This window comes from Brugia malayi (genome assembly GCF_000002995.4).
Source record: "Brugia malayi strain FR3 genome assembly, contig: Bm_v4_Chr3_scaffold_001, whole genome shotgun sequence".
Lineage (NCBI taxonomy): Eukaryota > Metazoa > Nematoda > Chromadorea > Rhabditida > Onchocercidae > Brugia > Brugia malayi.
The window spans coordinates 7,639,610-7,662,897 of record NW_025062477.1 but is presented as its reverse complement, the minus strand read 5'-3'; the positions used below and the strand labels follow the sequence as shown (position 1 = coordinate 7,662,897).

Below are 23,288 nucleotides of genomic sequence, written 5' to 3'. Positions count from 1 at the left end.
AATGATTCAATCTTCAGTGTAATAACAGTGGCATTGAAACGTTTTTGAAATTTAAAAATTGACGAAAAAAAATTTTAAAGTGACAAATATATTGGAGAATCTCAGGAAAAGAAAGAAATTTCTTTGAAGTATTGTACACTTCTTTGACTGCAAAAAAAGAAAGAGAAAAACATTACTGTTAGTATTTGCTCATCTGAATTTTGACTACTTAATTTTATTTCCTGCTGTTAACCTTATCACTGTCATTCATTTCAAATACTGCACTAATTTTTATCTTCTTCATTATTTGCTTATAATTGGAAGTTTATTAAACTTTTTTTTCTAAGCGACTATACATTTCTGAATGGCTAATGATAATCGAGCAGTACCACCTGCAACAGCTATTTTAATTACTAAATTTACACCAGCAAATTTAACCGAATCACGAACAACCAATCATAAAAGGTTAGCTTCATCTTTTTTGTGCATGTAGAAAACTTGGATTTCATTCAGATTTGTTTAAAAGACTCAAAATTGCCGCGAAAAGAAAAAGCTGAAAATCTTATTTAATCGTAGCTAATCAAATTAGTTGATATCGTACATATGGTATATGTTAGAAGGAATTATATTTATCTGATAGATGGATTAAATAATTAACCATAAAGCGAAATTTGTTTCACTACTTAAATATTTCCAAACATTAACCTTATTCTGAGATCATGACTTCAATTCACTTTTAAATGACAGAACAGTTATTATTTATCAAGACAGGAAATGAAAGTAGGGAAAAATTAATAGATTATATGATGATTCCTGAATGAAACTACAGTCAGGAAACAGGGAGAAAAAAGAATCAATCATTTTATCCTTGAAATCCGGTATATAAAGAGGAGAAGGAAAAAGGAATGACAGTGTATTGCTAAAGTAGTTTTCGTATTTATAATTGATTTCCGTCTATAGGAAAATCAAACGAATCATTCATTCATTCATTCAAGGTATGATCGATACATGCAATTGTGAATGAATGAGTGACAGTGCTTGCCCTACCTGCATGATGTCCTCGGATGACCCCTTTTCCCCTCATTTGTCATCCTGTTCCTTATTATCTACCCTCTCCCCCTTTCTCTCTCTTTTCATATTTTCCATACTTTCCATAGTCACTTTCGGTTTTCCTTATGCCAATCAAAATGGAACATTTAATTTTGTGGTCCACCTGAAATCATCCATTCATTTATGTCACCTCATCGGATATCTCATAACCGGAATATTCTCTTACTACTCTCCCGATACCTGTGCCATTTTAAATGTAACCAACAAATGAAATCATTTTAATTCTCCCTACCAAATACACACACACATACCCGCACATACACATACATATACATACACACATGTAAACATGCCGACTGACAGCTATGTAAACAAGTGGCATCCAGAAGAGTGAATGGAACATACGTCTGAAAGTGGACAAATTCCAAAACAAGGCGATAGATGTAGACAGAGTATCATTAAATCAGACAGACATAGACGTGGATAAAAGTAAACAACAACTAACTCATTACTTGTTACTTGTTATTCATTACTCATTATTCATTCATTATCCTTCTTGTTCTCACTTGTCCTATTAATAGTTAAATAAATTCATGTAGGATTGATTATACATATCCGCCCGCCCATATGAACTAACATATATGTCACCTAAATTACTCTATCACTCATTTCTTGTCACTCTTGCATACTTAAATATTCTGTTTACTCTTCTGCAACGCTTTTTTCTGTTAAATTAGGAATTAAATTTCAAAAGAAGAGAAGAATTGATAGAATGAAAAAATGCATTTATAAACTGTTACATCATTTGTTTGTAAGCAGTTAATTGCAATAGTTGCTGCTTATTCCATCCTATCACATATATTCTTGCTCCATTTAATTTGATCTTAACTCAGTCCTTAACTATTTCAAGTCAATACCATGATCTTGAAATTTCAATCTCGGGTAAATTTTATTTGCCATAACTAATCTTTTTCATTTCATTTTTTTTATTTTGTTTTTATTTTACGTTTTATTTTACCTTTTTGAAAATTTATTCCTAGAACGAAACATTTTTAATATTTCATTTCAGATGTTTGACATTAGTATGTTTCTATACGATAAGCTTAGACGTTAACTGGATAATGTCAACGTAAGCTATCTAATTACTTATTAATTAGCACTACGTGAAATACAGCATGAAGTAAATAGCAATTAAACATAATAACTGACTCTTCTTTGCGACTAAATCAGCCAAGAAATCAATTGTATATCTCTCAAAAGGATTAAAAGTACACGTGACACACACACACATACACACACACACACACACACACACACACACACACACACACACACACACATACATACACATGCATATATTCATATATGCACTCATAATGAAAATTTGAAGCGATTGGCAAATTAATAAATAAAATATTAAGAAAGAATGGAAATGAAAAAGTTCAAATAGCCTTAAGATGAATTTAGAACTGAAAATGAGCGATGCATGAAGCAAGTGGCAAGTGCTCGTCACGTCCGGGCTTTGTGCTTTTGCAATTTCCTATTTATCATATCGATTCATTTCAAAATAGTTTTGTTACCAAAAGTACTTAACAAATGAGAATAGGACAGGTCTTATGATCCAAATGATTTTGGAAATTTCAATGGGAAAAAAGAATCTACTGTATTTTTGTAAGGAATAAATTCATGAAATTCATGAGATGAATGAATTCAGGATTATATAGCTCTATAGTGACTAACTTCTTTCTTATCCGTAAAATTTCGAACCTAATTCAATTTAAAGATTAATGATTACTGTTTGAATTCCCTCCTTTCCAGTATCACTGCTCTTTGAAAATTTCTAAATTTCCTCTATCACTTTTTAGTCGTGCAATTTTGAAAACTTGAATTTAATTTCATAACTTGAATTTAATTTAATTTTCAACAAATATCACTGCGCAACTTTTTGGGAATGTTCTAAATTCAAAATGAAAACATTACTCGTAATTCAATCGATGACATTATTTTACGAAATTGTTTGTCGTATGATGTCGTCTGCTTATTGCCATATGTCAAATGATGTATTTCTGCAATGTTCTAATTTTGTGTCGCATCCTAAAAATGAGTGTTAAATACTGATAGCTGATATCATAATATTTACTAGCTTGCACCTTCCTCTTTCCTCCATTACTTTTTTTTTATCAAATGAGTTACGATTATTTCTGTTTTATTTATCTTTTTAAACCGTTTTAATACTATAATTTATTACCTTATCATCCTTCATTAAATCAAAAATTTTTATACGCAAACAAATAAATTTATTAAAATTTTCTACATATTAATACAGTAGTGTGCGATTCGTTTACCTGGACAAATTCTCGATTGAATCCAGCAACTGGTTGACTTTTAGTTAATATTATATTGCTATGTGAGTCAGAAATATTTTTTAAAAAAAAAATTAAACGACCCAACAAAATTTATATTAATTTGTAATTTCTACTGATTCATCACCAAATGAGTTATTTGCAAGTTGTTAAAGCAATAATTTTATTTCATCACCAATCAATCTATCTGCTGGTAATTTCATTAGTTAGCCTATTTGTTAAGTCATTTTATTACACTCATTTTCAGTTGTGGAATATTTACTTACACATTTCCACTTTATATTATGTTTACAAAAAAGAAATATTCTCATCAACTGCCTGCATTCAGAATTTTTTCCCGAAGCTTTTCAATTTTGTTACATTGTTGGAATTTCAATTCTGAAAGAGAGAAGTATTTTAGTTTATTTCTGTAAAATTATTTGATATCAATTGACAGAAAAGAAAATAGTAGAAGATTCCTTTCTCTCCCTCTCTCTCTCTCTCTGGAGAGCATCGAAAATATCCTAGGGGTTCTCATTCTTTTCTCTGTCCACTGGCTACTTCATCCCGGCTTAATTATGTCATCAATGAAGCCAGAAGATTGCTAGCTATGTATATTTACTCTTAACATATACTCGTGTGCATAAAGTTGTCTCAGTGAAATATTTCCATAAATCAAATACTGCCTGAGAGAATATTCAGATTTACTGATGATTATGATTATAATTATTAAGCACGATATGGTTCTTCCTATCGAGGTAAGTATGCTGCACTAACTTCTACCTGAGACAACTCCAGCATCTTCTCACTAGTTACTTAACAAATCTGAAATGTCATCAAGTATTTTTATCCATTCAAGCAATTATCCTTTCCAGTCATATTCTCCAGTTCATAGTCGATAATTGTAGTAGTCAGGGAAATGATAGTAGTGATAATAATTATGAGATATGATGATAATGATGATGAGATGATGATGGTTGTATTTAGGTGTGCCTCTTGCCTGCTGCTAGCTCACTAAGATTTCGCGCATTACTACTATTCGTCAATAGACGACGCTTGGATAGATAGATAGATGGCTTAATAGATTAAACTTGAAGGAGGGTAGATTGAGAGTGGGGTCTATTTGTTAGCAGGACGATATATTCGATATGTTTTGTGATATTAGGGGTGATCAGCTGGTCAACCACTCTATTAACAACACTTCCACCACTCGCTTCAGCGATGTCTCTCGCTGTTTAAAATTGTTTTTGCGATTTATAGATGATGGCAATTTAATTTGTTATCATCCAATTAGTGATACACCTAAATAAGACTTTAATTGTTTGTTTTCGATTTAATTAAAATGGAAGAAAATAAGGTCATTTTCTTTCCCAAAAAAAAAAAAAACGAAAAAAAAATAGGCTATAATTTATTTTTTACCATATACCTGTCCTGTCATTATTTCTTGCCAACTGTCATTTTGATGAGTGATTAGCAAATGATGGTAGACCGCTTGCTAAGAGACTAGAATGCTCGGTGATTTTATAATTGCAATATATAGCCAGGATAAACAGTTGACCGATTTCAAGCCATCATCACATTTTTCATCACTTTCAGTGAGTAAAATTGGTTAATTTGATCGATTGAGATAAGACATTTATCGCTCATAGAAAACTTTTGCATTTCTCTTATAACTTCTAATCTCTGTTTTTTGCACTTGAAAAAGATAAACAATTGGAAAAAAGAAAAATCGTCGAATCTTACTGCCTCTTTTCCCTAAATATTCTTCACTTAATATTTACGGTTTTGTTGAAATTTCTTTAGCTAATTACCATTCACCAATGTTATTTATATTTAAGAAATTAGTAAGTAATCTTTTTATTCAGATTTTAAACCAAATCTTATTATGTCGATATTCATTTTTTTTAACTGTAATAATTCGTCGCATATTAAAGAATTAATATCAACGATATGAGAATAAATAGTCTTTTCCCTAAATGTCAGTAAATAATGATAAAGTTTTTCGAAAAATCATGCAAACTTACCTCTTCCATCACTGTTATTCATTTGTTTAACTTTGAATAACGAAATAGCAGAAGGATCAAATGCGCAGATTGAAAAATAGTTATAATGGAAATTAATACTAGAAAAGAAACACCAAACATACATAGTTCAGTCATATCAGCTAATTCGTTATGAGCGTTATTGTCGCACTCACACTTCGTCCAGTTTTTAGATCCTATTGTATCTTAATTAATATATAAATTAACACATCACTTAAATTCTTGCCATCATTCAATATTGCAATTGATTGTTATTTCGTGCACTAATCTGCTTCATTTTTATACTTTCACCCTAGCTGATGTTTGAACTTTAATCGTCTAAAGCGATCTAGTCGAGAATGGAGTAATCGAGATCTAAAATTCATTAATAAATATTTATGATTGTCTTAATATTGCCTAGTTTTACGATGGTAAAATATTGATTAAGCAATAATTTAGAAAGAACTTACCATACTTTCAGCAGTTTGGATCAAATTTATTCAAAAATTGCTCTTGGAGAAGAGCGGAATTGAAAAAGTGAATGAATGATTAATTCTTTTCTCACGGCTGATAACATCAACAAATAATTAACAAGAAATTCTTAGTTCTTGGGAGGAAATTTTATTTGGATCTTCTGAAATTAATTAACTACATCTATTGAAATATTCTTTTATCCAAAGCTATCCATCCTATTCAAAGATAAAATCTAAAAAATGAACAGTTTTGTTTGATTTGTCTCTTAACACAATGAATTGTTTTAATTGCTTCCAGCAGTCTATAAATTAGGCCAGAATTCGCAAGGCCTTTATTTTAAACATTTTAGTTCGTTTCATTCATTCACTCTTTCTTCCCTCTACTTATTTGATGTATTATTTTGTTGCTTGAGATAATGATAGCTAAGAATTTAAGTCTAGAAAATAAGCATTCTTCCTGGAATAGTGTCCTGCACGAAATGATTTCAATATAGTTCCCAGTCAGAACCTTTTTTTCTTAAAATAGGCGATATGGAGTTATGCGTATTGTCTTTAAGTTAATTGAAGTATGATTTTTCTTTTAATAACAATCCTTCTTTATTCAATTTTGTAATTTCACTGAAACGTTTTCTCCTTCCTTTTTGTTATTTCGTTAAAGATGAAAGGCGCTGAAAAATACTGAAGGTTCATTTCCCTATCCATTTTTTAAATGAAACAGTTGAAAATCAGGCGAAGAAATTCAATGAAAAAAAATAAGAATAATTAACTGGACAAAGTATTCCTGGAGGAGTGCAAATGACATCACCGTGGCAACGACATTTAAAAATTGTCTGATAAATAATTTTCCATTCATCACTTTCAATTGTAAACACCTCTGGTCATTTCTTGATACTTTCAGCTATTGCTTTTAATTATTTTAGTCCGTTTTTATATATTTATCATAGTCCTAACTCTCAGTTCGAATTAAAAATTTTTCCCTTATCTAATAATAATTAAGGAGCCTGGAAGAAGAAGGTAAATGGGATAAGGCATGAAATCGTTCATTCATTTATCTTTTTTCACTACCAATAATCAATAGTACGATATTTCACTGTTTCGACTGGATATAAAGTAGATAAACTCCAAGACAGTAGATCATTTCGAATGTGGTCGGAGTGCTATATGCTGAAGTACGCCAAAACAAAAAAATTAGTTCTAGAACGATGAAAATCCCTATTTTCTGTTATGGTTGTATTCTGTCTATCCATTTGTAGTTATCAGCTGAGAATGATTCATCAGCCAGTTTTGATCTTTTATATCTGATAACTTCCTAGCAAGTATCGATTACTGAAAAATGATGTTTGATGTGTACGCCGAGGATAAGTGTCATTTATATGAGCTCTAAAGCAGCGGTAAGTTTTTTATTGTGTATCCAAGGTGATAAATAGAAGTTGTTAATGCAGTAGCCATTATCAATTAATAACATATCTCATCATTAAACTGTTCAATAATTAACACACTTTTGCAATGATTTCAAAACTTTATGCTAGCTTTATTTTTTCCTCAACAAAATTCAGTTGCATATTGGTCGGATGAGTTTTATTATTATTACTGTCATAATAATAATTATTATTAATTATTACTGACAACTACATAAATAGTAATTTTTCTAAGAAAGATTCCTATTCTTAGTTTTGCTACTTTTGCAAGTTTAGCGCCTGAACGAAATTATTATAATGCTTTAGGAGGCTCTGTTCAATTTCGAAAATGGGAGTATTCAAAAATGGAATATTGATCGATTTCAAGTTTTCGTTGTTATTAACACGATCTCCTGTTAATTTACTTTTAGAAACATATATTTTTTGTTTTTGAACAGAAATATTTTGAGTTGAATCGATCCTTTTATTATATTTTTAATTTTCATCTTGCTTGATTTAATTTGACATAATTTCAGCTAATTTGAGTAATTTAATTTATTTTTTCGTTCTTTTCCTTTCATTCCTCTCTTATATGAAATGTTCTTTTTTCCTTCGGTTTTTTTTCTGAATGCGTTTTTTTCGCGAACCATAAATATCACTTTCTAAGATTTCAAAAATTTCAACTTTTAGCTACAGATACTGATTCTCAGTAAAACTTATCAAAATAACGATTATTCTGTTGGCGACTACCCATTATGCGCAAACTGTTTGGTCACTTCGGGAAGAAAAAGCTCAAAAAGTATAACTATTTGTCATCGTAATGTATTGTTAATTAAATATGTTTTTGATTATAAAAATAGTACAATGAAAGATTGATTAACCGACACAGTTTTATCATTTCGAACGTTTAATTGTAATCTGATCGACCATCCCTTAGATTAAGGAAATTATTCAGAAAATAAAAAATTCATAAATTATTCAAAAAATAAAAAGTCAAATAATTAGGCAATGAATAATAGTAATGACGAAACAGTGTTTTTAATAAAAATCAAAAACTGTCATCTGTCTGTGGCGTCAGATATATGCAAATTTATTTGATGACACCAATCTCAGAGTAATTTGCATAATCCGACAAACTGACTTTGGGAGCTATAAAGTTAGTTAACTTTATATATTGTTGATACAGTAGTGAATGATGGATGTCACCTGTTTCAATTCATCCAGAAGGTCCCTTTTTTTTCTTTATTACTACAAAAAGCTAATTCAAATGATTTATTCCGCGAATTAGATTGGGAGGTAAATTTAAAATTTTTAAAAACTGTAAAATTGAATTTTCTACATAGTTTCAGAGTTTCATTCGATGAGCAACGATTGAAAACATTTGTTTACGACAAAGATACCATTGATGGCTCATCGGAAATATTACACATTAAGTCACCTTTCACCGAGTTAGTTTATTTATTTACTTATTCATTACTGTTAATGCTTAAACTTTTTCAAGTTATTCTAGTTATTTCTATTTTTTCTTCTTTGTTAGAGCAAAGTCCTTATTAAACTGTAATAAGTTTAATATGTTATTATAAGTTTGACAAATTAATTTGTAAGAGTGAGATACTCCACCTAATTATTCAATCTAAGATATAAGTAGTAATTAGGAAATCTTATACCGAGTAAACTTTATTTGGATAGCAGATGGTTTTACTGTATTCCAATAGTGTTCCTTATCTTTCAGAAAAAAAAAGTTATCAAATTAATCTGTTTAATTCATTCCACAAATTATACTATCATCTAATTTTAGTCATACAATATGCATCGATACCTTTTCGACATAATTAAAAGTGTTTCTGACTTATGCTCATTCGTAGCAGAACAATTCTACATTTTAAAAAACATTTATTACGAAATTTTATTAAAAGTAAGATTTGACGAATTTACTTTTTAAGAAGCAAAGTATCATTAGCTTCTAATATTTACTGTTTTATAATCATATCACGGACGTTGTTAATTTCACTTATGCATTTTCAATTGTGCTATACGAGTTAGCATGTTTGGGTTGCGTAAAGTTAGCACACGTTCCACTTTCTTAGCATTAAGGAGTTTAAGAGGATACTATGATATAAATTGTAAAGTATAAAGTGTTTTTGTTTCAAGAATATTTCTGTTAATATGTTGGCAATCATCGTTAACAGCAGTACCTGCGATGTTGTTGCTAATTTCTCTTCTTTTCTGAGGAATACCTGGCACATTCACCCATTTTATTTTTCATTTTCAAATTTTAAATGAAATGTTCTGTCGACATTGTCCTGCTAATTTCATCTATACAGATGTCAGCTAGTTAATACTTTTAGGATTTTAATGCTCGTTTCGACATCAAAAACCAAACATGCCATGTTAGAATTATTGATGACTAACAAGGCTACATTTTAAACAATTTTCATCTTATTAATCAGTTTTAAAATTATAATATAAAATAATTAATTGCATATTCAACAATTACGTAGTTTGTTATTATCAAGTTTTTTTTTTTTTATAAAGATAAAATTTGTAAGTATTTAATCTATTATCGAATTTTTTTTACAAAGATTTTTATAAGATAAAGTCTATTATAAAATTTGTAAGGAAAAGCTAAAACTTATTCAGCCAACAGATATAAATATAGGAAGTTAATGTGTTTTCTTGGTCTATTTATTTATCCATAAATGTAGTGGGAAGATAACTACACCGCAATACGAACTGATCTTGATCTGGGAGAAAAACCGGTCTCTACCTGGGCAAGCATACTTTATTGGAGCCCATTTTACTGTACCACTCATTTTCCATTAATTTCATCATATTCTGTTCCAAAAGTGGTGTGATTGCATCCCTCAAAGTATCTGTTTTGCTTTTCCGCTTCAATCACTTTCACATGTTTTATAAGCAAAAATTAGATATGAAATTAAATTTAAATTAGAAGTTAGACTTCACTTCAGTATTAATTTATGATTTTGAAACTTAGCTAAGAAGAAATTTTTTCTGCTTTCTAATTTGCCATAAAATCAGCATCACAGATATCTTTTTTTCAGTTCCCAAAAAAAAAACTTGAAACATACATTTTTCTAGTTTCAGCAAAATTGCAACGTCATTTTTATACTCAAAAAATAGTGGAGCGAATAATTAATTATCTGCTTTTCAAATGTTTCAAAACTTATTTGAAAAAAAGCAATGGTATTGTTGAAGTTTATGCATTGGATGAAAATAGCCTTTAAGTTTTATTGATTTCAAGTCATTTTATATGCTCAGTTACTCTTTTGGCTCTATTTTACTTTTGTTTATTGAAACAAATACTTTCTTTTCTTTGCTATGTTTCCCTAAAGTAATATATGATTAGTTGACAAGAAAGAATCAACAAATGGTGTTGTTGATTCAGAAATGTTATCAATGTTCAGCGTTGTTTGAAATGTTACTTGAAAAGTAATGATTATGTTTTAATTTATCATTTCATTTCTCCTTCCTTTCTGTTTTCAAATGGAGACTGTACTGATTACAACACTTACATTTATTTGCAAAATGTTTGAATTATACTTTTGTATAAATATCTTGGTTTTGAAGAAAGGAAATCCGAAATTTTATGTGTTAATCGCTTGAAGTCCAATGTCACTTATTATTTTATTCTCCCTTATCAGTCTATAATTATTGAAAAAATCTTTTTCTTATCAATTTGTAATTATTAAAAATTTTCTTTTAAATTATTATAATAGGCTATTTGAGAACATCTCTGCTTGATAAATTTCTTAATATTCCATTAGGCTGTGTGAATGAAAGAATAAAAATGTTCTTTCATTTACATTATTAAAATAGAATTATTCCATATGATATGAGTGACTAGAAATTTTTCTAAATCATTAGAAGGTTTCTCAAACTCTTTTTTACTACTTCTTTTTCACTAAAAAACTATTAAAATTATATCTCATCACTTTTTGTTATTCTTTTTTCAAGGTAACAAATAATGAATAAAAAGAAGTAGCATTCAGAAGTTATGTTTTAGAAGATCGAACGAAAATTCAACCAATACTTCATACTTTATCACTTATCACACTATTCATTTTGAAAAAATTCACCTACTATGATAATTAACATAATTTAATGGATATATGATACATCACAATTTAATCCAAAAATTTCCCAATAAATCAATATAAGTATTATTCAGTTGAGAACAAAATGTTCAAAATTCAATATATACTTTAGGATTGGCGCAAAAAAAAAGGAAAAATGAAAGTTTCAGAGTGATAAGGAAAAGAGATAATTGCATTTCACTCCATTTCCTCTTCTGATAAACATCACTATATCACATAACATCTTCTCTCAATCACTCATCTTTTCTAGCTCATCGTTGATGAAAAGGTTTGATCTATCCCACATCGATATTTTGCCTTCTTATTTTCCCCTAACTTTGCTATGTAAACAACTTTAGCCTATTTTATTTTGTTTTCTCTCACATAAATTTAGCTCGTTCGCACTTATAAAAATCACTTAGATCAATTATTTCTCATTTTTTGTTTTTTGCTTATTCCATCTTCAAGTGGTGCAACTCCTATAAGCCCTTTCATCATCAAACAAATCACAAAGAGAACTACTTTCAAAAAATGAAGAAATGGTAAGTATGATGATGATATAATTATATATTTGTTTTAGTTAGTCTGTTTTTTGGAATTAATTAGCTGAAATGTTTTAATTTATTGCAATAACATTAAATCCTAACAATTAATGTAATAATAAATAAATTTGAGATTTTAACAAAATCGTTTAGCAACTTGATCATTACGGGACAAATTTAAAATTAGAAATAATTCATTTATAGTTGAACGAAATAGTTGAAATTTAAATTACCTTTTACATGTTACTATATTCTTGAGAAGAGGAAAAGAGAGAGAGAGAGAGAGAGGGAGACAATGACAGTAACTTGTTTAAATTTTAAATTTAATTTCATTTATCCTGTATCCTTTTCCTTATGTGTCCTATCATCCCATAACATTTACATTAGCTTCAAATGCAAGATGATGAGTAATTCGTTACGTTACGCAATATCGTTCCAAGCCATCAGTACTGCTTTTTCTTTTTTTTTTTTCTCTCTCTCTCTCTCTTTCTCTCTCATTTCCTCTTTTTAACCTTTAATCGTTAATTTAAGAACAAAAGTTTACTTCTAATTACGAATCACTTGGCCAGGTTCCATCATTTTGCCTTCATTCCGATTATTTTAATGTTCGATGATTTTACTCGTTGTGGTTTATTGACTTTTCATTTTAAAAAAAGGTTAATTAAGCAACAACATTACACTATGTATAACTATGTGGAAAGAAAAAAATTTAATGGAAAGAAAAAATTTCTAATCCAATGGATTTAAAATTTCAAAAACCTTATAGATATTTCAATTATTTTCTTCAGACGTTCAATAACGAATTCATGCTTAACTTGAATGCTACTTTCAATTAACCTAAACTAATGAAAGCAGTAAATCCCTAGAGATTTACAGCCGAGCAGATGGGCTTTCAATTCTTTTTGGTCCTGAAAGGCATGACAAACTTCTATTTATGAATTCTATTTCCCGAAGAAATGTTAGCAAGCTTAAAGAAGCCTAGCTTAAACATTTTTTTAGGTTAGCAGAGAAAGCTCTCTATGGTTCAAAATTTCTGTTTCATTCTTTTATTATCTCTTTCTGGTTGTTTAGATTCATTCTGTAATTTCTAAAATTTTCGGCTGTGATAAGGAACGAGGAAGAGGTGGCTAACAAAAGAAAGAATGGAATGGGAACAAATGCTTCAATGTTTTTTTAATCGCAATTGTGTTATCCGTATGCAAATTTATGCCACTTCTACATATGCCAGTTATTATAAATATTACTAATCTGTGAGTTTAAGCGTACTTGCACTACTTGAAATTGCGAACACTGCATTCAGTCTGATTAGGAACCAATAAATCTTAAGTTTTTAATCTCTTTTCCGATCATTAATTTGAATGTAATTTAAACACAACCAAAGAAACAGACATTAACTCTCTATGGAAAGTGGAATGAATGAATTGACATTGTATGGGCCGGATTAAATTAATAACTATTTTAATGTAAATTGAATTTTTCAATATTTTTATGCAATACCTGTGGTGAGTCATATATCATTTTGCAATCACAGTAAACTTTTTCAAACTGTTAAAAATTTTTTAGAATTAGGATCAAATTTCGTGTAAGGTCTTCAAATAATATTCTTGGCTGATAATTTCACACTTTGAAACAAATATGTAACTGAAATATTTTGTGGAATTGATTAAGTGATGGAATTTTTATATTTTTAGAAAAAAGCTTTTAACCTATTTGTTTGTAAAATGGTCAGGTTACGTTTTGACGGATGGAAGTAAAATAGACGTTGCATAGCAATTGATACGGCTATACAACGATACAGGAGGACAAATATACGTGGATGAATAGTTGAATAGGACGGATTGTGGTACATTACATAGGTTTAATTGCGCTTAATTCGAGAATAATTATTCATACTATCAACACGAACAAAAGCCAACAAAAGATAGAAATGAGGTTACCACTGGAAAATCTAACGAGTTGTCAACCCGGAATAATCAGTCATGCATATATCCGTCGCATTGGAGTATGCATTTCCTGAAAAAGACTAACAACGCTTGCTACACTGAATATTTCATTTTGTTAGTAGACTGCTGATATTAAGCTATTACTTAGCCATGTGTAAGTGATTACAAAGTATTGTAGCCAAATTTTAGAGTAATTTAGGGAATCATTAGATTGACTGTTTTTGTCGTTTCAAATATTAAACTTCTCCTTTCATTCTAACTGAAACATTGTAAGGTCAATATTCTGATATTATTCTTCCATCTCAAATCTTTGAAAATAATTCAAATGAAATGCTATCCTACTTGTATTGAAATAATAAAATAGAAACAGAAGGTAACAGAACGAACACATATGTTAGCAATGGGCGATCATCAAATAGTAATTTAAAGTATAACCTTTTGGCTTTTATCTCACAGTAATCCTTGAAATGAGTTTTTAGCTTCCATATTATTTTTCTGAGTTTTGCACTCATTTTAAAGTTTTGAGTATTACTGAACTTTAGAAGCTATATTTTAGAGTAACTTCATCGATCCAATTCTTCCTGAGTTTTTTTTTTTTTTTTTTGTTTTGTTTTGCTTTCAAATCATTTTGGAAGCATGAAATAAGTATTATTAAATGACTGTTACGCTTTTTTACTATAGATTACAATCATAATTTACCGAGAATTAGTATTGAATTAATGTTCTATTAGAACAACATTATTGAAAATTAAGTAATTGAAAATTAAATTTTGTCAGATGGAAATTCATTTCCAAAAGTAATCAATAAATGTTGTTTGTACTTTCTTACATTTACTTGGCTCATATGCAAAAATATCACCTTTCTGACATAAAATCAATACAGATTTGAGGAAAGAAGGAGTAAATGAGCCTATCAATGAGCAACATTTCATTACAACAAACTTAACACACAGAGATTCAAGTCCATGTCCCTGTTCATGTCCATGTCCAAGTCCATGTCCCTGACCAAGTCCAGGTCCAGTCTGTCCGTCCTAATCATTCATTCCTCTGTTTTATAAGTAGTCATTGAATTGAATTGAATATCTGTGAAGCAGCTGCTGCTTCTTACTCCTTCCTTTTCCACCAATTCGGCCCATCCTTCTCCTCTTGGCTTGGCTTTCTTCATCGAAATTCATCGCTATCATCTATCTATCTACCTGCACAGTACGGACATACTGGCATATCTTCTCTCTCTCTCTTACATGTACCACTAAACAAACCACTATCAAACTTTTTTCTTTCTTTCTCTCTCCCTCTCTCTCTCCTTCCTACATTAACCAATCCATCCATCCTTCCATTCATTCATTTCAAACTCAAACATCCCTTTCTTTCCCTTTCCTTTTCTTTCCTTTCCAAATTAGATAAAGTTTTGAAAAAAGTTTTCTTTTTCATTCTTTTCTTCACATTTTTCTCATCCCTTAATTACTCATTCATTCCCATTTCTTTCCTCTTTTCATCTTGGCCAATTTTATGTCAGATAAGTTAGACTTTATTGTCAATACATTCATCTTTTTGTCACCAGATTCTGTGACAGCGATCCTGTTCTCTCCAATTTCAAAGCATCATTTACTCTTTCTTTCAGATAAGTTTATTTCTTTTGCCAGTTTACCCTATTTACTTTTTTTGTCCTTTTCATTTTACCTCATTTCCCTCTTATTTTACCTGTTTTGTAATAATTTGCTTTTCCATTTAATGTTAATTTTTTTGGGTCTCTGCTTGGAAATATTTTTATATATGAAATAGAAATTAAATTTGGTACAAATAATTAATAATGTGATAATTTTACTCGTCCTTTTCGATGTTGAATATTTATACGATGAATGATAATTAATTGATGATAACTCCGAGAAATTTGTCAGACTCCTCAGAATAATTAGCAACTGCTTTGAGATTATCTAGTAGTACATTAATTAATAAAAACTATTTTTTATGAGAATAGCTTAAAAATATTTCTTAAGTACAGCAAAAAGATGAAATGTAACTACATTAATTCGTTACCAACTGTTATCAGCAGCGCAAATGTCATAGTTAAGAATAAATAAATGTTATGGGACAAATAACAGGAAGTAATGATCCAAATAGAATAAGGTGAGATGTGGAATGCGAAGATGTTGTTACATATTGCATTTGAAGTTTAGTATCTCAAATAGCCATAATAGAGAAGGAAGTGAAAATAGGGAATAAGTGAAAGATAAAATTTTATAATTTACTAATTAATTTCATACGCAAATAAATTACTTCAAAGTTTTTCTCATTAAGAAAAGGTAAGAAAGAATAAACTGAAATGCATTAGATATCATCTGAAATGTCTTATCGACTTATGTCAAATGTAATTAATGTATGTGATTCTAATTGTGGTCAACAAACTCTGATAGAGAAATTTTTGCAAGGATAAAAGATAAATAAGTTAGAGTTTTTGGATGAATAGACTAATGAATGGAATTATTTGAATGGACCGGAAGACTTGGCTCTGCAGGCTCTTTTTTAGTGGTAATGGAAAGGAGAACAGTTGAGTACTGTTTGGGAATCAATTCCCTTATTTTAGCTTCTTTTTGTGCCATTTTTCAAATTTCTTAAAGCATATGAAATGCGCAGATGGTTTTGAGCAGACTTATCAGGCCTTACTTAATGCTATCTCGCTTTAGGCCTGGTAGTATAATCACTTTATGAACGGATAATCCTTCCCTCTTCGCATAATTACGTTCTTCTAAAGTCTCTGGCCTCAACTCAATCTTCTGCATTACTCTCTATGCCCTATGTATGTGTGTATGTATGTATGTGTAACCAGTTAAATTCATCAGATATTCTTCACAGCCTTGAAGCGTTTATTTTCATTGAAGCCTTTTTCAGACCTTTAGATATAAGCTCAATTGTCTTAGACCCAAGCCTAAGCTCAGGCCTTTGTATTAGTTGAGTAGTTAAGTTAAACGTCCAAATTAATTTCACAAACAATTCTACCATTACACCCCAATATATTTCTATAATCAGTTAGAATGATTCCATTATACTTCCACCCATTCATTTTCTCGGAACATTTTCCGTCCATAATTGCCAGTAGGCCAAGTTCAATGTACTTTTTTACTTATTTGCACAGATCGCTTGGCTATTCTAATATTGGTCCTTCTATCTGTACATATGTATGTATGTTTGTATGTTTGTATTTGTGTGTGTGTGTGTGTGTGTGTGTGTGTGTGTGTGTGTGTGTGTGTGTGTGTGTGTGTGTGTGTGTGTGTGTTTTTTTTTTTTTTTGTGTGTGTGTGTGTGTGTTGTGTGTGTGTGTGTGTGTGTGTGTGTGTTTTTTTTTTTTTTTTTTTTTTTTTTTTTGTGTGTGTGTGTGTGTGTGTGTGTGTGTGTGTGTTGTGTGTGTGTGTGTGTGTGTGTGTTGTGTGTATGTGTGTGTGTGTGTGTGTGTGTGTGTGTGTGTATGTTTGTATGTTTGTATTTGTGTGTGTGTGTGTGTGTGTGTGTGTGTGTGTTACGTGAATGTATCACAAATTTTCACGTAATATTTGTTGTTGAGCGACTATCCTCTTTGCTTTCAGAATTTCAATTTTGAAATTGTAATTTGTGCAAAAGCTATATGATATGAAATTACTGCAGAATGTTACCGTTCGTTACCTCTTCAATTGTTCTTACGCTACAGTGTTAGTATTACGGTGTCGTGAAAACACTTGAAAGATAACTGCTACTTACTGTACTTTTTTAATATCACCCCATTTTACATCCCATGATAAGTGAGTGATGATATAGTGATTCAGTGATAATATGATATGGCAAAGCAGTTATAGTACTGGCGATAGTATGATAATATATATGGCGATGTAACGGTGGTTAAATTTGAAGAAGGCTAAGGAATAATAAAGTTTTAAAAAACATGTTAAATTAGCCAGATATTGACATAATACGGATTGTAGTGAATGTTATTTGTGTTTATACAAATAAACATGAGTAGTAGATATGCAACGCAGTTAAGGTTTATTCGAATTTTTAAATAAGATAAGGATTACTGAAGGTAGCAGTCGCTGTTAACATGGAAAAAAATTTTTATCTCTATATTTTATGAAATTTCAAAATCTGTGCATGTTTCAGTCCAAACGCACCTCCAAGTCGGATAACGGTTGTTGCGGAAGAATCGGAAATGCCGACAACGATAATGCCACCAGCACAAATTGAAGATGCTCAAAATGCAGCTGCAGTTAGTAGCCCTCCTCTTCCAGCACTTGTTAAGTTAGTTTAATTCTATCTTTATTTATGTAAGACTCGAAAGAATGGGCTATTTGGAAGTTTGCCGTGAAGTGTTTGTTACATATCAGTGAGACAGCTTGTTTGCACGTTACGTATAAGAATGTAGACAGCTCGTCTTTACGTACTATCATTACCTTTTGGTCTTCATGTCATCGTACGTCACAGAGATTGTATAAGACTCTATGACACTGTCGATAACATTATAACGAGATTACTCATGTTTGAAATCCGTATATAAATTTGAGCATAATTGATCATTTCAGAAGGGTAGAAAATGAATTAACAGATAATCCGTTTCGCCCAGAAGAATCTCTGTTTCATGAGGTTGATCCTATCGTCGAAGCATACAAAAAAAAACCTTATCCGCCATCGCTGCCCGGTTCGCAAAATACAACACCTGTGAGAAGCGGTAGCCAAACATATTTAAACGGTACGTTCATTGTTGCTTGTTTTCACATATAAATTTAGAAAATTTAAGATTTTAGGGTGCATTATTGATCGTAGTAAGCATACTTCGCTTTGTATGGCTGAAAAGCTTTATCAAAGTCGACAGTTAAAGTACTCAACAAAAATCCACTGTTAAAAAAAGGATAACTCAGTACTAATACGTAGATATGATTTAACAAATATTAGAATGTATAAAATGTAAGGATTTTTTTGACAGAGGTTAAAACAATAGAAACTGAAATCTTAATTATTTAGGAAATTGAAAAAGTTCAGAAATAACTTCGGCTACTATATAACTAGATTTTATGGACGGGTAATACTGTTTAAATCAAATGTTTTTTAGAGTTTTTGTTTCTGATTTCTTTATAACTAATTTCTCTTTTCCTCCTTACTGTTTTTTTGACGTTATGAGTTGTAATGTGCGCTTTTTAATAGTTATCTTAAGAATTTATTTGGCTTTTCAGAAACCTACATACTTTTATCACTTAATTTGTGCTTGTATGTACACAGATTGAAAAATATCTTAGATTCAGGCATTTCACCATCATCATTAGTGCCAGATAAAGGAATGGAGCCTGAAGTGACAGGTACAACACCGTTGATGAATAGTAATGATCGAGTTGGTATGGAAGATGGTATGGCTGATTTGCCAAAAGCTCGACAAGTGGAGTGTGTGCGCATCGAAAAAAAGAAGTGCGGTTGTTGTAATCTACAGTAGGCTTATTACTATTACATTACAAGTTTAACTGTAATATTATTCAACTCATCGATCATGATTTCGACCACCACTGCCTTTATAATTGGGTTGAGTTTTGCTTGTCAAATTACGGTGCTTGAATGCATCCAAACCATCCAAGAAATTCATGTGCCATAATGTATGCTAAAGGGATGCAAAGATTTTAATCCCTCCATCACCTGAAGTCTTGTAAATGATAATTATTTTCAATGATAAGATGTAGTTCTATGGTGTGCTGAGTTAAAGAGGTTCGTGGTGGTACAGTGTTGTGATGGACCCAAAGATATTTAAAAATTTTCTTTTCCATTTTTTTGCCCTTATCAACAGAAAAATTCCTATAATATGTGAAGTTTAATGGCAAATTTAATAGAAATTTAATTTTCCGTTGATTATGGTGGCAATGTTCTTCTTTTTTCCATTGCTACTACAGAGTTATTTGCATTCGCTTCTTCTGTTACTGCTGGGAATGATCTCAATTAAACGATTTAAGATATGAAAAAACTTAGTTTTTTCTTCGTTTCTCAAGTTTTGGGGTAGAATTGCATTGTAAATAATCTTTTTTGCATATTTTTGGCACAAAACCTCTAAAAAGCCTTCTTCTACTATCATCTTTACACTGGTTTCCGCAAGATTCGTTAGGATTCCTGAAGTTTCCAGTATGAATTTTTTGGATTATATGAAGCATTTTTTATAATAAGGCTTAGATTTGTTATCAAAACAAAGAGTGAGACTTTTCACTGGAAAATATTTCGAAAATTTTTGATTTAAAAGAATCTCGAGCATGTGTTTAGCATGATAAAGAAAAATTGCATTGCTGTTTTTGGGTTGTAAACCGCTTTCAGCTTGCTCGCCTGAGTCGAAAAACGATTGACAGATATTAGGAAGCTTTGGCTTATTATATTAAACACTGCTGACAAATAGTTGGAAAAATTTTCTATCACAAAGCATATAATAACATTGATTTTTTCCATGAAAAATCAATGTTATTATATTTCAGTGTTAGAAGTATAAGCTTTAGTTTTCAAAGCTGTCCATTGCTTCCCCTCAAAGACTATGTTTCATTTTTGTCTTTTTTTGTAGCGTTTTGAATACTAGAATATTAGTAACTGCCTCTTCTGTTAGTGGTGTGAGTACATATCAGACATGACTATTACAAAGGCTCTTGAATCAAAATGCTAGTTAATAAAACTTTTCATATACATGTGCAGTTTTTTTCACCAGTAAAATTTGTTTCACTTTTTAGTTTTATTTTTTGAAAATTTAGGAAGCGCACATCAATGAAGGGACTGTTATTTATCAAATAGTGTCAGCAAGGCAGTTTACCCCAGCTTGGCTTTAATTATTGTGTTTGTGCCAAAAATATCGCCGAAGAATATGCAATATGAAAAAGAAATGAGTGAATTCTAAGTTAGCGCTTCTTCTTTGTATTTTTATTTGGAAATTGATCGCTTATCCCACGGTTGATCTCCATGTGGTTTCATTACTAATCATTATTGATCGGGCTGTCTGACAAATTCGAGGTCGTAAATTCGAATTAGATTTGTATGAAATTTACGATGTTTTGCTACTTATCCTCTGTCGCCCGCACTTCTTTCTTTGATAATTACTAATTTTTTTATGATTTTTGGTTCTTTTTTTTGTCAAAAGTGTGTTTATAGCTTGTCTAGCCTATCCTGTCTTTTTATAAGTTCAAGTGACTTTTAATAAGTGGCTTAGAACTTTTACGACTCAATTATCTTATAACCTCCATCCATTATGAAAGTAAGGTCGAGAGAGTTCCAAGCAACTGGTTGACAATAGCCATCCATAGAGCAGAATGGAAGTAAAGCCTGGAAAGAACTTGAAAAAAGCCTCGGAATCATTTTATTAACAGCGCTTCCCTCTTTTTATGATTTATTAGTTTCTATTAGCAGATATTTTTAATCTAAAGTCCAAATTCAATTTTAATGTAATATCAGTGATCGAAGTTTAAATAATACAAATTTACTTGTGATTTGTTAGGTAAGGAACAAGTCACAAATATTACTTGTGGTTTCTTTGTACTCTGTTAAAATTTTTGTAGAAATGAATTTTCTTCTCCTTTGCAAAAACTTGTGCTTAAAAACTCTGGAATTGCTTTATCGATAAATTGAGAATTTTTTCCATTCTCTTATGTATTTAATAACATAATGTTCTGAAAACATAATATTTTCAGAGATCTAGATTTCATGAACTTATTAATTTTTTTGAATACTGTCTTCGATCACTGATATTTGTAATATTTGCATTGTTGTAATTGAAATTTATTAGTTATGGCCTGTTGGGTATTTCACCTTCATCTATTATTCTTTTTATCTTTACTGTACAATATATAACAGTACGTTCATGACTATTTCAACCGTATATAGATTATACCGATTGTATCAAAATTTCAAAAATTGCATGGGTATTTCTTTTTTATTATTTCCATATTTTCTCTTAGGGATCATATGAAACTCGATGTCATCTGATCTTCAAACTTTTTACTATGAAAAAGGTCTGTACTTCTACCATTTGTTTCTTGTTCTTTTAAGTGTCATTAATTACAAAAGAAAAGTTTGATAGTTAAGTGGATTTGATTACTTCCTGAACAAAAAAGGAAATTATTCGATTATCATTATGACCTTAGCGTTGCTGTCATCTACAAAGTGAGTGCAAATAAGAAAAGAGACGAATCTCGAATGTGAACCAAATAGATCCATTTCATATGTCACCACCACCATCAGCGCTATTGCAACAAATAAATGTATTCTTTGAGCTCTATTGCGCCTTATTTTTCTTTCATCATTGTTTTATACTGTTTTATTTTTTTGCTGCCTTTCTGTAGTGAAATTTGCAAAAACGATGTGTCATGAATGAATTATAGGAGGAAAAGAATGAGAGGAAAATGATTTGTTTTCAGGAAGGAAAGTGGAAAGCGACAAGTTAATTTTTCACATCATTTTCATTACTGCGCATTGCTTTGTGAGCTTTTGATGTTTGACAAAAATCTGTTCTGTAAGTGTGTGCCGGCGATTATTTAACTGAAAAGATTGCGCTTTAGCTTTCGTCTTAATTCGTATCATCATTTTTAATAGTATTTTCTTCTTCCAAATATACTCTCAGTTTAAATTCATTTGAAACTTCCCACATCAGTTTATAACAAGTTCTGCAAATATTTTCATTACAAATTCAGATAAAACTTAGCAAGTCTGAATTTTTGTCGAAATGCACATGAAACAAAGCTATGGCGCATGCATGTGTATATGCTGGTCTCAGCTACCGGTGAGCAACGTTTTGTTTCCATTATTTTTTCGTTTCCTTCGATTTTAACATTTTATTGTTATAATTGATAAATATATTTGTGCAACGCTTTCATACATAAAGTTATTTTCAAGTTATGTAACATATCCACACGTATCCACGTCACTTCGCAGAAACGTATGAGACAATTATTCATAGCAGTCATTTACAAATTAATGTTATAATGAGTGTATCTCCTCATTCATTGAGTGTATCAGTAACAGTCAGACGAGGGTGTCAAAATGGACACTTGAAATGGATAGCAAGGCTAACACTCGGTTTGTGATGCACATAACATTTGTGTTCCACCATTACTGCTCTGTACTGGAACTGTAGTGGACAACAGGTAATAAAGAAAGTATTATGGAAGAAATAAAAGATCTGGTATCCTCAAGAGGCTATGTGGGCGCACTTTAACTTACTGTGCCATTTATAAAGCAAGGTAATTTGAAAAAATCTCATTGATGTTACACAAACTAAATAATTCCGGAATTCAAGTTTCCATGATGCTTTATCAGAGATATATGTGATAATAACGTGGTATTTATATCCTGCTTCATTCCCGACCCGGTATTATATGTTGGGCAACTTGAACACATTACATTTTAGAATAAAGCATTAAATTATTCTAATGTCTGAAATAAGTAAAACGATACATATGAAAATGTCTCTCATCCCAT

At 30.5% G+C, this 23,288-nt stretch overlaps 1 protein-coding gene across 3 annotated transcripts; it reads left to right on the top strand.

Annotated features, from left to right (window-relative positions):
* Nucleotides 1-343: 343 nt before the first annotated feature.
* On the top strand, nt 344-20,612 carry Bm1629 (Uncharacterized protein; the record flags this gene model as incomplete). 3 transcript variants are annotated; one of them, XM_043080325.1, is made up of 6 exons in its annotated part: nt 344-444; nt 8,612-8,710; nt 17,970-18,107; nt 18,389-18,555; nt 19,106-19,265; nt 20,573-20,612. In XM_043080325.1, 6 exons carry the CDS (start codon nt 344-346, stop codon nt 20,610-20,612), a joined length of 705 nt encoding a protein of 234 aa, XP_042936259.1. The 3 variants fall into 3 exon arrangements, with proteins under 3 accessions (XP_042936259.1, XP_042936260.1, XP_042936261.1); XM_043080326.1 differs by lacking the exon at nt 344-444 and adding an exon at nt 8,455-8,489; XM_043080327.1 differs by lacking the exons at nt 344-444; nt 8,612-8,710 and adding an exon at nt 11,888-11,898.
* Nucleotides 20,613-23,288: the final 2,676 nt, after the last annotated feature.